Source organism: Lutzomyia longipalpis, chromosome 4, assembly GCF_024334085.1.
Source record: "Lutzomyia longipalpis isolate SR_M1_2022 chromosome 4, ASM2433408v1".
Taxonomy (NCBI): Eukaryota; Metazoa; Arthropoda; class Insecta; order Diptera; family Psychodidae; genus Lutzomyia; species Lutzomyia longipalpis.
In genome coordinates, this window is record NC_074710.1 from 980,807 (window position 1) to 999,888 (window position 19,082).

At 32.3% G+C, this 19,082-nt stretch overlaps 1 protein-coding gene across 16 annotated transcripts in view; it reads right to left on the minus strand.

The window, feature by feature from the left end:
- LOC129795577 (protein ultraspiracle) overlaps positions 1-19,082 on the minus strand; it is a 37,230-nt gene that overhangs the window by 4,953 nt on the left and 13,195 nt on the right. For 3 of the 16 annotated variants that reach the window (XM_055837001.1, XM_055837000.1, XM_055836997.1), the window contains exons 2-4: positions 2,128-2,452; positions 1,018-1,219; positions 804-950 (exon numbers count right to left, since the gene is read on the minus strand). In XM_055837001.1, the coding sequence (XP_055692976.1) occupies positions 804-950; positions 1,018-1,219; positions 2,128-2,452 (674 nt within the window). Of the gene's footprint in view, positions 1-803; positions 951-1,017; positions 1,220-2,127; positions 2,453-10,815; positions 11,053-13,317; positions 13,686-19,082 lie in introns of those variants that run through there. The other 13 variants (XM_055836996.1, XM_055836991.1, XM_055836995.1 and 10 more) reach the window with 8 other exon arrangements.

The window sequence follows — 19,082 nt, forward strand, 5'->3', positions numbered from 1 at the left end:
ATTTGAGGACAACGCAAAATAACATCGAGATAAAAAAAAATAATTCTTTTGCGTCATTTACTAAAAATACGAAAGAATTATACTTTTAATTTCATTGTAGGAAGTCACGTTTGAATGATCAAATAAATTGATTCGTTGCAGATTTTCCACCCAAACCTAATTGAGTGTATATTGATCATCACCAAGGGGTGTTTATCTGTTGAATATTTTAATAATTTTTGCTAGACAAATATTCGGAATATTGACGAATAATCCAAATACTTCCATTCAGATAAACTGACTAAAACCCAGAAAACTTTTTGCACTTGAATTTAGTACAACTTTTTCTCCGAATTACATTTTGAATTTGAATTTAGTACACGTCTATAATTTAGTACTTTTCAGGATTTCTGTATTTAATTTGAGCCCTTTTATGACTAAAATTCGATTAACTTTTATTGGATTGAAAGTACTTTTTGAATTTGAATTTAGTACAACTATAGGTTTAAATTTAGCACTTTTTTAGGCTTCTCGTACTTAGTCTGAGCTTCTTTGTGACTGAAAACCAATCAACTTACCTCCGATTGATTTTAGTACATTTTGTGCTTAAGTTTAGTACTTTTTAGTATAAAATTTAGTATTTTTAATGCATTTTGCTTCACAAACTGACCCTCTTTAATAAGACCGAAAAATATTTATTTGCAGATTTTTTTTTTGATAATTTCGGCAGATCTTCCGGATATTTCCGAAGATTTTTATTCAAATAATCATAACTTTAAGAATGTTTATCAAGTTAATAATTTCCTCCTCAGTATACTGCTTACCTTGTATTCTGGTGGAACCATTGAGCTGGGTCCAACCCTCAAGTACGGAATTGCATTATCACCACATGTTTCACTCTTTTGCTCAGCTTCGAGGATCCTTTCGATCGTAAGATCACGGACAGAACTCGTTGGATTGAGATCGTCCTGCTGCAAGGAAAATTATATTAATTAAAGTCTTTCAAAAAAAAAAGAACAAGGAAATAACCAGACAAACCTTTGTTGGTAACTTGGCTCCTCGTTGCCTCTCCTCCTGCACAGCCTCCCTCTTCATTCCACATACCAGACATTTCTGGTACCTACAGTACTGGCATCTATTCCTCTGCCTTTTGTCAATTATACAATTCTTATCCTCACGGCAAGCATAAGTCAAATCCTTCCTAACAGTTCGCTTGAAGAAACCTTTGCAACCTTCACAGCTATATAGAGAAACAACATTGCAAAACATTAATTACATATATATCATTCTACTGTGGATTATGTCAACGAGTGGGGAAGTTGTTGATCTTTTAACGAGGAAACATTAAGAAAATGAAAAAAAGAAACACTTTGGAGCTTCTTTATACGAAAGTTGTCGTAGATTCTTGTTTTTTATCCAACAATGAAAAAAAACTTGTAGTTTTAATGTTTTTTTTTTCACATAAATAAAAAACATAAAGATTACACAAAAAAAAGTAATTTTCTCTGCGGAAAACCCCTTTTTTCCAAAAGCATCAATAAAATTAATAGAGTCATTCATCGGTGGCACGTAAAAGACTTGTTTAATAAATTCATCAAATGACTTCTCACCATAATTTTTTTTTCTAATTTATTCTTTGAGGTCAAATAAAATTTTATATTAAAAAAAATATGGTGTAGATGCTAATTTACCAATAAAGAAATTTACAGTGTCATCATTGTTGGTTCAATTTGTTGTTTAATATCTTCTCTTCTTTACTTTTTTGCTTCATATTATAGAAATCAATGGAAGGAGGAAATTTTACTTTATTGCTTTTATGCAATGTTGCCTTGACTTTTCTCTCTTCTCACTATAAACCACATCCCATCGCAAAGTGGTGGCATTTTATCATTAAATTACATCGTCAACAATGTTAGAGAGGGTTTATCAATCCAATTTCGCAATGAAAAAACTTCTCTCTTGAAAAATATCTTCCGGAAGTTTTTTTCTTTTTAAATTTTTCTCAAGAAGATTGATTTAAAAGAATTTTATTTTATTTTAAAAAAGAAAAAACTTTGACCCACCCATAGATTCGAACCGAAGCATTTCCCTTCTGAAGCTTAGTTCCAACATACTACACTAAAAAAAATGCTTGTAAAAATAACTAACCTGTAAACTCCATAGTGTTTTCCACTGGCTCTATCGCCACAAATTGAGCATAGATGCTTGGAACCACTGAGTGGATGATTGGGCGGATATGGAGATCGATTGGCGGCATTCTGGCTATTGAGCGGTGTACTTGGTGTGGTTTGCATTGACATTTGACCACCGTACGATCCAGGACTACCTGGTGTGCCACCATTTCCCGTTGCACTACCCGCCCCGCCGCCAGGTGAGAAAGATCCCCCACAGTTGCCATTAAGTAGTGCTGTGTCTGGTTTCAGATCCGGCGGCGAAATTGGCCCCAAGTGCCCCATAAGTGTGGGATCGAGACCTAGAAGAAATAGAATTTTTTTTTTACTCTGTCTTTCATCTGTACCTCAACACACACACACACATCCTGAAAATTTTCGCAAAAGGGATTATGCGAGAAACGCGAAAGAGGGAGATAAAACAGGCAACACGATGAGAGAAAAAAAAAGAAAAACTCCTCACTTTGATGCTCTACAAGAAACGGCAGATTGTGAATTTATGTGTCTTCCTTTTGCATATTCAACCTTGACGCAAGCTGCATTAGATCATCATCGAAGAATAGCATCAGCGAAAATACAAATGCATCAGCTCTTTCGCGAGTGAGACAGCACACAAACTTAAGAAGTTATATCGTGAGAATACAACTATCGTGTACAAAAGCGAGAATAGATGAGAAATTCACTTTCTATATAACATTACTTATACTGAAAACAATTTCCCAGCCATTTGATTGAACTTGAACTTTTGGGCATTATACCCGTATGTTATACATAGAATTTTCAACGAGAAAATTACAAATTATTATCTACATTCTCAGAAAATAAGTGGAGCTCGAAATGTCGTAACTAACAGTGAGTATCAGAATAGATCCAAAGTATGAAGCATAGATGATATTTCATGAGAATTGCTTGTAGAGGAACATTCAGAACTCTGCTAATTATCACAAATTATTACCAGAAAAAGCTTTTAATTTATTTAAAAAAAAAATTTTTTGTTGAATAATTTGAAAATTTTGAGCAAATGAAATTTTATAGCAACGCCCAGTTTTCAAAGACTCGCTCCCAAGAGCTATAAAAAGTTAAACTTTAGAATTTTTCCACCTTTATGAGGGCGCTGTTCATCAGTTTTCTAGCATACCATTAGCTGCTATAAAATTGTCAAATAGAGCCCTCAACTTCCGGAAACTTCTTTTATGGTGAATTTCGAAACTTCTTTATTTTTAATTTCATTTTTATCAACCCTAGAGAATATTGAAACAGCGAAATTTACCACCACGCATTTACGGAAGTTGAAGTAGATAACCATCAGCTTTATAGCAATTTGAATTTGTAGAGAAAAATTGTATAAAGTGTGTAAATTCGAATGGAATGTGAATAAACAATTATTATTATTATTATTTTATAACTGATCTTTAGTTGCTAGAAAATTGACAGAGAACACTCCCAAACGCTTGAAAGCTTACATCCGTACACTTTGCGTTTTCAATCCGATCTGTCATTTTTACCGCCAAATCATTCCCTTTTCCCCACTTTCTCTATTTTCACCACTCGAATTCACCACTTCGAATACGCGCCAAATTCAAATATTATTTTATTTCATAAGTTTTCCCAACAGCTATAATTTTTTTTTCTTTAACATTTCATTTCAGGATAAATTGCAAACCAATTCAGATTTTTTTTGCATTTGTTACCATCTGCCCGTTGGCTCTCAAATTCCCCACGGGATGCCTCTCTCTGTAATTTCTTCTGTTCTGAGGATCCTCTAATTAGAGCTACACCATCATGCATCTTGTATTATTCTATTATTGCGACATAACACAGCATTCTTGTGACCCTTGCAAAAAAAATCTATCTTCAACCTTAAATTATTGTGAGAGTTGTCCTCCAATTGGTTTATTAAACTTCTTCCCAAAATTTTGCACCAACTCCTCGCACATGCTGTGTATACATTATATTTTGTTTCCTTCATCCACATACCCATTCTTCTGACTATATACGTATATATAATCGACCCAATAGAGCCCAGACGAGTGAATAAATTGAATTCAAGACGTCTGTCATTGAGTAAATTTATGTCTCATCGTGCAAAAATTATTTTTGAATCTCCTGCAGTCCACGAGTTTGTATTTGTGCGATTCTCAATTTCGAAATTGACATGAACCACATTTTGCCGGGCAAATGTCTGGCATTTTGGTCTATTCGCCATCATCAATTTTTGCTAGACTAAACACAAACGTTCTTGCAAAAAAAAAAAAAAAAACAAGCACCTTCTGTCCGCGGAATTTCTATACATAATGTAAGGCATAAAAAACATCCTAATATATTGGTTCTAATAGGTAAATTGTGTGCTTCCTCTCTCGATGGTGGGATACGATATTTCTCAAAAGAACCCGAGATGCTTTTATTTGTGGGTCAACAAATTCTTATTTATTTGCCTCAACAATGTTGTTGTTCTTGCAACAAAATTAAAATGGGAAGACACTGAGAAACTCTAGACGAGATCCCCTTTTTTCCAGGTAAGAAAGGTGAGATTAACATGTAAGACAAAAGGAAAATCTCCTGTTTCTTCCGAGAAAAGAAAATGAACAAAGTTGTTTAGAAGCATTATTAAGCAACAAAATAAAATCTTCTATTTTTATATCAAATTAATTAAAAAATAATATTAGGAACAAAATTCTTAAAACGTAATATATAATTTTCATAAACTTTCAGAGCATTCATCTTTTGCTAAAAGGCGGCATTACGGTGGAAGAAAACAAATAGATCTTTCCTAAATTTGTAACAAAAACAAAATATAATGAAAGAAGCCCCCCAGGAAAGGACTATTATTAGTACATACATCCATATACCCGCACCATCTCCCCTCATCCCCATTTAAGTTAAATAAAACATCGTGAATCATCTTTGACTATCGATCTGCCAGAATGTCTATCGTCTTTGTGCTCGATTCACAATTGATGCGCGTGTCGATTGAAATGTGATTTAATTAATAAAGTATAAATTGACATCCTTCGTATACACATAAATTTGCTATTTACGCAGCTTTTGCTTTCATCTTCTCAGGATTTCTCAAGAACAAGCAATCATCACGGCGAAAGGTCACAAACGGATGAACTTTTGAATGTATAAATAAATAAAATCTAATGTATACATAATATGCATTAATATCATTAATAATCTATTTAAATTCACAGACATGCCTCACAATAACTACCATTTATGGTGATGGAAGCAATAAGAATAAAATAAATAAATTTTAAATGCAATTTTTAATTTAAACTTATCTTCTATAGAGAAAAATTAAAAGTTGTTTCAAAAAATGCTTTGTTAAAAGTCTGTAAATGTTTGTATGTAAAAGAGAATCGGAATAAATTTTATTTTTAAATAAAGTACTCACAATCAAAAGCTCAAAAATTGATGACTAGGACTACATATTTGTTATGACCATCATGAAAGATTTGTAAGAAAAATGAACAAAAATTTACAACTATTTTACAAATTATTATTTATTAATTGTACAAATTCTTATGATTTATATTTCTTCTTTTTATCTCTTATTTAGCTCGTAATTCAATAATTTTAATTTTAAGATCAACTTCTCATCGTTAATTTAAACATGACATTTTTATTAATTAACATAAAATCATAAGATTTTTTTCTAAGCTATATATTTTCATACACACTCACACACACACAGAAGACCACCCACAATCGCACAATTTGCATGTGAAAGAATGCTCTTATTAGCATAATTGCTACCATGACCACTCAATGTAATTCGTTATTTGCGATGACACATTGCAGCACCACTACCCATATTTTGCTGCGTAAATAGCTCATTATTCATTTTGTTTGATGTTGCGAAATGGTCTTTTATGCATTACTCGCCATTACTCGCAGCATGTTTGTTTAGTCAAAGAATATAGCATAAAATCAATAAGACAGTAGAAGAAAAATATTATTTTAACCGTAATTTATTTTGAATTTATTGAAGTAACCAAAAATAGATTTAGGGAAAATATCTGGCGTAGATGCTATAAATTCTGATCCTTTAAAAAAGGAATAAGAATATAATTTTACCATAAAAGTTTTCAGAAATTAAATTTATTTCTTTATTCAATGATTCTCATAGTAAGATTCTGTTCTTCCAAAGAATTATTCGATTCCTTAAATTGTTTACGTGCCTTTAAGATAAAATTCGTGGTTGCTTTGGATATTTTGTCGTCAAGATAAGTTAAAAATTGCGTCACAAATGAGGTATTTTTGAGTCACAATTAGATAGTAATTGAGTCTCAATTAGATTTGTCCATTTACCTCCGAAACCGTAAGAGATAGGAAATATTTTGATTTCTTTGCAAAGTTTTGTTCACCTCAAAGTTACTCAAAGTTACCTATAAATTCCTCCCAATACCTCCAAGAAAAATAAGCTAAAAGAACACATATTTATTTCTTTCATACACAAGAGGAAGGAAATAATGATATAATTGTTAATTTGCAAACTTAATCGTTGTTCATAAAATTCAATTATACCTTCTCTCTGGTGCTAGATTCTAATGTACAATGTCCATTACAATTTATATAATGTACTTAAGAGTAAGAAATATTGCCACCTATCCAACATCCATGTATTAAACACGTATTAAACTAACCACAAATTGTGGTGGGATCATTTGTATTATAAAACGTGGAGGTAGGTAAGTAATAGATATAAAAAAAAACAATCTGCAACTTATAATGACAAATAGTTGAAACCATACTCTCTGTCTACCGGATAACAAACTATCTATGTAATATACAGAGAGTGGTGTACATAAACTTATATAATTCCAATGGGAGAATTTGCGATTTATGGTGTACCTTCTTTTTTTGTACATTGCGCGGCTTGGTGGATATGCCGTGCTGAAGGCCACAACTAATTTCCATCGTACCGCATGTTATCGTTTCTCTAATGTATCAATTGCCAACATTGTGACTTTGATTGCTTTACTAAACTAAAAAAAAATTACATACGCACGTGAAAAGCCTTTGTTTTCCGCCATGGTGAATTTTTGCGCCAAAAAAGTCACACCAACGCGCCAAAATGATGAACAATATGGCAATTATTCATGAGGAAAACATCAAAAAGTATCTAAATAGCACCTCCTCACCCCTACTTGTGTTGTTTAACAATCAGAGAAAGAGAGAGAGAGATGTTAAGGTCGTATTATACAATTTTGTGATATGAACAAACCTTCGGAATTCACGTGTAAAGAAAATAAAGAAAAGAGTCATGAAGATGAAAATTCAGCTTGAAATATAGAAAATAATAATTTGGAAAAACTGAAATACTAAAAGAAAAATAACTCTTTCAAATTAAAATTCTCTTTTTATTGTAGTGAGTATAAAATTTAGATTTTTGCTGCTGTTTGACAATAAAATAAAGTTTTAGACGTACAATTTAATTTTAACAGCGTGTTTTTAAATACTAAACCACTTCCTGAGTTCATCGAACTAATAAATGTACACAGAATAACTTGAAACTAACTGACTAAAATCATTAAATAAACTTTTAGAACAATGTTTAGAAAGACAAACAAGATGCTTAAAATATTTTCTTGGTCTTTGAGAATTAACTCAAAGAACTTACTATTTACAAAATCGAGGGAAAAATGGTGCAATAGATAGAGTCTTCTGCTCATATTCAATAGTCTACCGGTTCGAATCCATTTATGAATCTTCTGCAATAATTTTTTTTCACCAACAAAATTCTCTCGGAGAATTTTAAATTCAAAGAGTGGTCCAATAAGGTGACAAAGAGACACATTGTAACTTCTTTTCCTGCCATTTCCATCATTTCAAATGCTTTTCAATCAATTTTATTCAATTTTAATGCATTTCTCATGTCATCCTACCCAATGCAATATAGTGGGCTGACCTAGTTCATCTATTCTTAGTTCTCTAATAGAAATACCAACCATTAAAAACCTATTATCGTGGACAGGTAATAAATTGAATAATATTGATTTTTCAATTTAAAAAGTTAAATTTCACCTTCAACAATGTAGAAAGCAGAAACCTTTTTTTGTAAAACTATGAATTTTGTCAAGATAAATTTTAGATTTTTTTTCAAATAAATTTTAAAGGTGTTTCAAAGAATGAAATGCAGTAAATTGAAGCTTTACGCGTGAAAATTCAATATGTCTGCTACCCTTCAAAAGAGCATTCCTAATGGAGCCCCGACCTACACAAATACGACAAATAAGCGCGTAGGTTTGGTATTAAAAAAAAACATTTCAGCACATGCGCCCCTCAATGTGCAGTGCATCCCAACCCTCCCCCTCGTATTCATCCCTTTGTAGTTTTGCCCCAACCTTCAAAACCAAGGTGATGTGACCAGTAAAATACATTAGGTACTAAAACCCTTCTCCACACCCGATGTCTGTCATTTACAGAAGAGTTCGGTGCTGTGAGAAAATTCTGCTACAATGTAGGTGGATGGGTGGTGTACGAACCCACCCCCCATTTGAATTTGTCAAGACGCCCCCCGCATGGCGTATCGGTGCATTTTCCATCTATACCCAGACGTCGCGCACCATTCAATTTTCACAGCATAGCACAGACTGCTGACGAAGCACGAGATCTCTCAGTCAGAGTTTTGCTATGGGTGGATGATGGGAGAGCAGCACACTGACTAAATCACGTTCATGACCAATGCCAATGTTTCTGACATTGTCTACATCGCACTCAACATTTTCATTTCCCCAATACACACACGCGCAGACACGGAGACACTTTTTTTTAATCCTTTTTTTTTTTCAACACAATTTTCTCGCGTCCTTTCGGGACAATCCTTGCCAAGCAATTGGAGCCAGAAAATTGCATTCTACAAGCCAATGGCTACAATAATCCAAAAAGGGGTAGGGAGGGAGTTTTCAAAAGGCAAAATACCCATAAATTTGCAGCAATCCCTCGCACAAGAATCCTTCGCGTAAATCAATTCAAGAATTCACATTAGTTTGCAAGAGAAATAAAGAAAAATAATAAAAAAAAGAATTTTTGCAAAGTATCAAGAGATGCATCGAGTCTGGAAACTTCTAGTGTTGGAAACCTTCAGAGAGTGGAGAAAAGTTTATTTAATAAGATTTTTAGAAATCTCCGAGTATTAAATATTTATAAGTTAATTTGTGAAATTAAATCAAAAATTGATAAAATTTATTAAGTTGTTTAAAAGTTTCTTTATAACGAGATATTTAAATATTCGTATAGAATTATTTGATCTAAAATACATAAACCACGCCCCTAATAGCATGTAACGTAATTAGTATATTTGTGCATGAAGCATATGCTTAAAATAATTGTTCGTATGTGTGAACAAAAATTGTATTCTTAATTGATTGAAGCATATGCTTTACGCATTAAAATAGCAATAAAAAACATATTTTTTAAATTAAATTTTACATAATTTCATTAATGGAAAATCGTTCTTAACATTCATTAACCCTTTAAAAATTTTCAATGGCTATCTTGCGTCCTCCAGCAATGTCGCGATAAACGACAAAATATATAAACTCCTTTTACTGATAAATCTAAAAGGACTTTCAATTGCAATATTGAGTTTTGTATATCACCATATTCTGAATAATATCATGATCAAAACAAGGCGCCAATTGGCATTGCAACTGAAAATGGGGGTTGTTTGTCAATTGAGCTTTTGTGGGGAGGAGACTTTGTATGTTGGTGGGCAAGGATGCCGATTTAATGCATGGGGCTGTATGTCTCAAATATTGATTTTCCCAGCTTTTGTAGCACTATGTGTTGGAATAGTTGGTAACCTTCACGACCTTCCCCAAGTGAATGCAACTTGAAGATGTGTGTAGCGTGGAAATTCTCACAGTTTACAAAATGCGGGGGGTGTGAGCTGGGGGGTTGTGAGACTGAAGGACGCGCCACAATGACCTTAGAAAAGGAGAGAGAGAAGAGCTCCCATACAGGGTTCTTTTTGCTGCTGCAACTCAATTATTCAGACAAAACCATTTTACAGTCTGACGACTTTAATGAGAAATTCACATTTGGAAGGATAAAATGATTTTTTTGTTGTTGTTGTACCATTCAGGGAATTTTCAAGGAGATCTCTCCCGTGGTAAAGTCCGTGGTAAAAAATTTTCATTGTCATTGTCGAATAAATTTTCCCCCTTCTCCAGCATATAATGTGCGGAAAATTCAACCACAAAAATCAATAAAATGTTGGTGTATGAAATTGCGTGAAAAAAAATTAATATTAATTGAGTTTGTACATTAAACTGGTTTAGCGGTTGCTATTTAATTTAAATATCATTCCTGGGTGTTGTGGTGAGTATATATCGATTTGTTTAAAATATTCAATTTAATCAATGAATTAAAATAACTTGAAATAAAAATTGCAGCTCACAGACTTCTAATCTGCGTGATTCAGAATGAAATATCCATTCATGCATAAATTGAAATGTCTTGTTGAATTTAAGAAAGAATATTCTTAGCTGTTCTTAGCTCTAGAAATATGCTTTGATTGATTTTGTTAATAAAAAAAATATTTTTTCGCGTTTTCACCTCTCTGATTAAAATTTTCCAGAAAAATGGCAAAAACTTTCATTTAATTTTTAAGTTAAATGATTAATTAAAATTAATTAAAAATTACGTTGAATCATACCTGCAAAACTTCTGTCCCAGAGCTTCCCCTGAGCCTGAATTATCGCCGCTACGGATAACATGGGTTTGTCTTTTTTCATCATTTTGGATGTCTTTTTCTTTAGGATCCTTTTTCCTTTGCAAAATGATCAGTATCTCAGCCTAAACCTTATGCAGTAAAACTTAGATTTAGGCTTTCACCTTCAAGTATTCAGCAGAAAAATTCACTAAATTCAGTCACATTATTCACTTTTTCCCTCTTTTTTCGTCAAAAAGAAAAATAATCATTTTGATTAGAAGCACAAACAGAAAAAAAAAAGAAATCTCAATTTCATTCACTGCTTTTGAATGAAAATTCGCGACTAAACTGAAAGAAATTTCGCATCAGAGAGAAAGGAAAAGAGTGAGACAGTATATATTTTAATAAAATTGATAACAAGTGCATTTTCTTATCACACAACAAAGATGTAAAAAAAATGTCTGCGGGGCAACGTTTCATTTTGAAAATGAAGAAAGCACACGACTATCACAATATTTCTCTCCGTGCTATATACTTGTGTGAACTCCTAAATGCAGTTGGGTGTTATCAAAAAAAAAAAGAATGTTGATATGAGTCTAGCACACGGAATAATCTTGTATGTAAACACAGACAGAAAATTTTAACACTTCATATTGAACAACAATGACTCCGAAGAGGGAGAAAAAAAGCGACATAGAGAGACGCATGAGACACGCCAATATTAAACATATCGGTCAAGTTTGTCTTTGGCAAACAGTTCATGGTCGTCTGAATTACAGAAAGTCTACACATTTCGGAGGCGTAATATAAACCTACACTACACTGTGTCATTTTTACAATTTACATCGCTCAACACATGATGAAATGACTTTTATTGCTCTTAAACTGTTTCAGTTGACTAAAGGAACTAAATAGTTTAATATAAAATTTTTAGATCCTATTCCGTATAAAGTGCATAATGTCCTTTGAACTACGAATGTATTTAATGTCAAATAGAAATTATTTAATTAATAAACTTCTTACATTGTGGGTGATCCTCAATAAAAAATAGGGCTTTTTCCTAATTTTTTTAAGAAATTTACCAAGTCCGACTTAAGTTTCCTAAATCTGGTTTTAGGTTCTTAGCTAGACCTGTTATTTTAATTTATATTTACTTAAGTTTTTTAAGGTTACGCTTAAGAAGTTTAAGATAGGTAAAAGCTTATAAACTAGGTCTGAGTTTTTCATTTTATTCCTCAGTTTTCTTAAACCCGACACCCAACTTTACGTTTTTCAATTCGGATTATTCTTCCTAAGATCAGACTTTTAAAGCTTAACCATACTTCAGCGTCAAAAGACGCTGTTCGTTGTTTTTTCTCACTTGCTCCTTGTCAAATTGTATCGCGCTGTCACTGTCACACAAGAAAGGCGGTTATATAACATAGAAAACGCGTTTCTTGTTTGACAGTGACAGCGCAATACAATTTGACAAAGAGCAAGTGAGAAAAAACAACGAACAGCGTCTTTTGACGCTGTTGCTTGGTTAGGCCTTTAAGCTCTCAGAATTAGGTCAGTCAGAATGCATTTTAGGGTGATTCTTTACAAATTTCTTTGTGTGAAGACAATCAGGTGCATATTTTGATCGTCTAAGGGCATCAACATTGATAAATTAAAATAATTCATTGAATCGATTAAACCTCAATTCAGTCTGATTTAATCTTAAAGCCAGAGAAGCCTGATTGTAAGAAAAACTTAAGCCTGAACTAAAAATTAAAGTTTGATTTAGGAAACTAACTAAGCCGAACTTAGTTGTGAATTTCACTAATTAATTCAAAAAACTTCAGTGACACTTTGCTTTTTATTTCAAGACCTACCTAACTTTTTATTTAATGGAGTTTTAAACAGAATATTAGTCAAAGGTTATCCTCCTAGTTTCTAATATATTCAAAGGATAAAAGTCCTTTAATTTGCAATTTCAAAACCTAATTAGAAAATTCTTAAACTCTTTTCAACGACCGAAAATTCCGCAGGAAAGTCATCATATGTAGCATAGGCAGGCACCCATAATTTGTATTCAAAGGATGTCTTATTTTTCTCGTCAACTAAACAACTTTTAGAGAACTTTATTTTCGGGGTGACACACCTACAAGACACCAAGGTAAGAAGAAAAAAAAAGAAGAGTAAATGTTTAAAAAAGTATGAGGTGTGTGTGCGACTTTAAAAAAGACGCCAAAAAATTGAAATTGCGTCGCGCAAAATGTGCAAGAGAGAAGTAAAGGTAGAAGGTATGTAACTAATATTAAAATGCACATTAAGCAAAAGAATTTCCCTCATAGAGTCACGCTTTTGCTGATGAAAAACACTTTTCACTCTGAAAATTTCCTAATGACACACTGCCTGAAAAATTCCTCAGCGCTGGAATTGTATTTACTATATATTCCTCCTCAATAATACAGAGTTAGTGAAGGAGAAAAAAATTTATCTCAACACTGAATAACTCTTCCGTGGCATTTTTTTTTAATTTACCATCAAGACGCACAGCAGTTGGCAAATTGAGATTTTTTTTTAAAAACTTATTATTGTGCTTTTCTATAGGTACATCACTCTTTAATAATTACACCATGTTGTGTAGCCTATGTGCTTTCCAACACACGGAGATTGCATTTAAAATTTAATCACCTTCGTGACCTAAGACCTTGACTCGTGTCACGTAGGAAATTCTCCTAGCAAAAAAAAAAGAATTTCCCCAACTACAACGTTGATTTATTTATCCATCACACTGTGTGGAGAAGATTTGCAAAAAAAAGATACTCTGACGTGCATCCTCTTCCACAGAAATGCACCGTCAGTCGCGGACCCGACCGTCTAACCGGCTGGAATGAAACTGCGAGTCTTGCACGACTATATTGCCCACAAATGCTCCTCTCATAGTGCCTCTGACTCTCTCACAACTACACGCGATTTTTATTGAGAAAGATTCTGAGAGTTTCGCCGGCGCGAAAGCACCCAACTCTTCAGCTGCGTTGTCAGCAACACAACCAATTGCAAATTCAACATCATGAAATTTGCGCTCACCCAAAGCATTTTATATGTAGGTATATTATGTATAGTAATGTGTGTTAGGTTGTTCTGAGAGAGAGAGAGAACGCGATGTGAGCTTTTTTTGCAAGAGAAGAAAATGTTTTATATACATTTATAAAATATCACAGGAGAGGGAAATAATGAGATAAAATTGATGCTATTACAGGAAAATTGCCACGAATAGCCACCCATTGATGACAAATTCATGTCAACAATACATTAAAAGTAAAATTTTTCAAGAATTATGCATTCAAAATACAGTGGAGTCTCGCAGTATAGCCACAAACCATGTTACTTTAAAATGGTCCTACAACGATGCACAAAAATTTTAATTTTGTTTTTAAATCTAGTACGTAGATGAATATGATTTAAACAGACTTAATAAATAAGTTAAAGTGAGATTAATTCTTAACTCTCTTTTATATCACCAATTATAACAGTTTATAACAGCACTATTTTCAATGTATAAACGTTTAATTTTGGTAACTAAGCTTCATTAAAAAAAAAATTGTAGTTTTTTTGAAAGATTAACAGATTTTATCTACTGGCCATTTTCCTAAAGAAACCTACAATAGCTGTAAGAAAGTCTTAGATTTATAATTCATTTAAAATTAATAGTAAATCATGGGTTCATTTGAAATAAAATACCCTCAAAATGGTGAATAAACTGAAATTCATTCAGGTATTTAATACGATTTTCTTTTTCTTCTTAATAAAAAAGAAAATTGTGGGGGATTGCATGCTTAAAATGTGTGAGCGGATAAATAAAGATTATAATGCATTTATTTATAAACAGCACGTGTTTTTGTCACAATTAGCACATCGTAAAATATTTTGTCACATACTTTTAATGAAACGTGTGAGATTTTTCAGTGCTAAAGAGGCGGCTAAAGATGTTAAAAAAATCATTTTTTTTAAACTTTCATTTAACTTTAAATGACAATTAGATAATCTATCAAGAGTTACGTTTGCAAATGTCAATGAAGTGTCAAAAGTATAACAAATGGCTTATGCGATAAGGGTGCCAATGCAAATGATGCTAGCATTAAAAAATTTACAACTAACAATAAAAATTAAATTGCTAAAAGAATTAACAATATGAATGGAGGAAAAATGAGGTAAATGAGGGAAACATTTTATTTTGTAAAGAAAAATAAATAAAAAACCATTAAATGGTGTACAGGACGTGAAATTGATGTGTTTTCTCCCTCTATTGAACAAAGAAATACCTTATTTTTTTATTTCTGTGTCACCAAAAGATGATAAATTACAAATTATATTTATATGCACAAAAATCTCATGTTTGCTATATATAAAATTTTTCCTGGAATTTTCTCTTCAAAAAAAGAATTCCTCATTGTAAACACATATTTATAAAATTATTTTCTCTATATGATCTTCACAGAGAGATGTTTGAATGTCAAAGCAACCATTCTTGGGGTGATGTCTCTCCTTTTAATCACTATATGAGCATTGTCATTTACTAAATATCTAGTTGTTGTATAGCATAAAAAAAGCAGATTATGCTAATAAACCTGAAGTGTATTGGACAAAAAGGAAAGACAAAATGCCATATGGATATAACAAGTTGATGATTTTTATGTCACATCACAAAATGATTGAGATTTCTTTTCTTTTTTTTTATTCTTAAATGGTAGACGATTGGTTTCAATTGTTGACACAGACAGAAATTAAAAAAAAAAAAAACTGACACAGAGAGGAAGACAAAATTTCAATTCAAAGTCACAAAATTTGCAAAATTCAATTCCTTTTAATTGACTTATTGTTTTCATTCACATAAGGTTACCGATGACATTGAAAATTAATAATAAATCACACACACACGCATAACTTTTTAACATTGTGATTTACACTATCCCCAAAGAATTTATGAACACTCAACATTTCATGAGTTTTTGTGGGATATTTTTTTATGTTTAATTTACTGTTAAACTTAGAAAAAAAATTAAGATTGATTAAGAATTTTATAGTCAGACCTAAGATTTTCTTAACCATGCCCAAGTTTTTTAAGTTTGAATATTTTTTTTGTAGATTCAACTGAATATTTCTAAGTCAGCCTAAAGTTTCTTCAGACTGAACCTAAGTTTTTTTTAATCCTTTAAAGACAATTTGGTCATACGCTGATACAAACGCTTGGTTGGTTTGTGTGTGCTCCTCAAAGGGTTAAGCCGGTTAAATCAAGACTAAGCTTTTTTAACTAGGCTTAAATTTTCCTAAACCAGGCTTTATGATTTAAGTCAAGTTAGGCGCTTTCTTAAGGTTTTGAAGTCAGGTTAGGCTGAATTCGTCTTTAAGGCTAATCTGCCTAAAAAATCTAATTTTCAGTTAAAAAAAACACAAAAGCCTTGTTTTAGAAACAGACTTAAGCCATACTTATTATTAAATTTTACCTCTAATCTAAAAAAAATTGACTGTAAATTGCAGCTCTGAGGCTGTGCAAAAATTAAACAACAGCACTGTATGCAAAATGTAATATCCATATAAGTATGACTCGTGTATGTGGAAACTTTTAATATCATTCAATTCAATATATTTGATTTTAAAATTAAATCTCTGTCTATATGTCTCAATTATTCAAAAGTGAATATCATTTGGGTGAAAATTGTTTATACTGGCGACATTCCTTCTGGCACGGGTAAATTTATAAAATGTTTATTCAGGCAGAGAAACATGTCGCAAGAATCTACTTGTTGACATTTTGCCTTCAATAGAACATTAATTGTTTGTACTTTGTATTGTTTACATGTGCATGATTTACAAAAAGGGTGTACAGATTATTTATTAAGCTCTAGGTTTGTTTATTTTTGCTCAATCAATTTTAAGAATAATTATTGTGAGTCTTCTGTGTGATTATGCTGTGATAAAAATCTTTGAAAAAAATTGTCTGAAGTATCCAAAATTGTTTGCAAAGAACAAAAATGTTTGAAATTCAACAGGAAGAGCCTCATTAAATATTTGACATGAATTACATCCTATTTCTCGGAGATTTTACCTAATTAGCTGGCTTTTAGCAATACTCGCAGGCAAACTAAGAACAAGAAAAAATAATCAATGATTATCTGACGTCAAAAAGAATTCTAATTATTCTTACGCAATAAAAAAAAATGTCCAGACGTAAAGTCCGTTAGATCGCCTTTCTTTTTTTTATTTTTCTCACTAGGTGGACAGCCCCTACCATAGTGACATCTAGTGGAAAAAAAACTAGCAGGTGTTTTAGTCTTTATAGCCCACAAATCTTAAGTCTAATTGTCCATTCTGACAAATTTTTAGGACTTGTGCAAAGTTTAAAAAAAAAGAAAAACTTCAAACTATTTAACGAAATAGTTTCAAGAACATCTGCATCCTATACGTTCTTTATTATACTTTTTATTCTTTTCTCGCTCTCTCTCTCTCTTTCCATTTACTTCTCCATGCTCTCTCTTCTTGCCCCAATACAAAAGAAGACCTCTTCAGCATATAAAAGTAAAGGAAAGAGAATTAAGAAAAAGAAGAAAAAAACAGTCGACTGAATAAAATAAAAATATATACTCGCGTCGATTGGAACTAGATTTTCAAGGTCGCCCAAATGTTTGGTGATTTTTGCTTTGAGCAGAGTAAGAAATAAAATAAAAAAAAGATCATCTACCTGTATGTGTGTTTGTTTGTCGGTGCTTAAATGTATAAAATTTCCATACAAATTGTTCTCTCTCTCCCGTGGAAATGCTGCTGGAGATATCGCGCCATGAGATGGAGGGGAATCTTACAAGAAGCTCACAGCAGCAGCAGCATTATAAGAAAAACGGAGTGATATAGAACCTGATCTAGGCACGCATATTTTTTCACAAATGATTTAAATGCGTATACAGCTAGGTGGGGGGATGAGATGCGAAAGAGATGGAGGAGACAAGAAAAAAAAAGTTTGCTATCGACAAAAATGTGGGTCAGAGTGTCGTAAATTTCCTGATATATTCTTATTCTTACAATCTTTCTTTTTTTTTTCCTATATTCCCATTTTTGGTCCCTCTCTGATTCCCTTCTTATTCCATGAAATAACCAACCATCGAGGAATATAATGCACATAGTGGTGATGAAAAAGAAGAAACTTAATTCCCATCACTAAAAATTCCAGAATACTCAGAGATAGGAACCCAATAAAATGGGGGGGAGGGATCCATTAAGACGTTGAGGACAAAAAGACATATAATCCAGCGAGCAAGAATATCTCACAGAATGGTGTGACCTTCAAATAACTCCTCAATAATATTCTACACGCTACCGCCTTCCTCACTCACTCCCCACCCATGGATCCGTGTGCAAGAGTAAGACAATAAATAAATACATGCAAAGCAGTGTCTACCAGGAGAATGCAGACGCAAGAGGAACGAGAATCTCCCTCATATTGGCAGCATCTCGGAAGAATGAGATGAAAGAAAAGTTGCTTTTCAGAGAGAATTTATTATTATAATTTGTTTTTAATTTTAGTATTTTGAGTTTTCTTTTATATAAATCCAACATTTTCCTCTTTCATTGATTTTTTAGTGTAATAAGTTTAGTGTAGACCTGACAATCGGAAGACAATGAGATCGTATCTAGCAGTAACCAAGATTTTTTTTTCAACATATAGCTATTTCTTAGTATTACAAAAAGAAATTCTTTAAAGTTATTTAAGAATTTAAAAATGAAGGACAAGGTATTATCTTTCATTTTGAAATTTAAATTAACAAACTAGGAAATCGTAACTGGAAAATCGAATATCAAATTTTCTTAAACCTCAAAGTTATGTCCATAAATGTTCAATTTACACACAAACCTTACAAATCTATTGGACCTTGAAAAATGATGAGGGGCGAAATTGATTACTCAGCCGGGCTTAAAATTTCAAGTCGGTTCTTAAATCGATCTTAAGGTTTTAAGTCAGTTTTTTTTAGGTCTGACTTAAATTTTTTTTATATAGAATTAAATTTAAAAAAATAAAATAAAATAGTTTTTTAATCAAAAAATCTTACATATTTTCTTGGACAACTCAGAATAATCCAAGCCTGATCCAAAACTGACTTAAAACCTTAAGACCGACTTAAAAACCGACTTAAAATTTCAAGCCCGACTGAGTAGTGTATTCCGTCTAAGACTTCTTTTCCTTTTTTTTATTCCTCGGTATTATAGTGGTCAGTATCTCCAACTGATTAATTTTTATAAAGAAGGTAATTAAG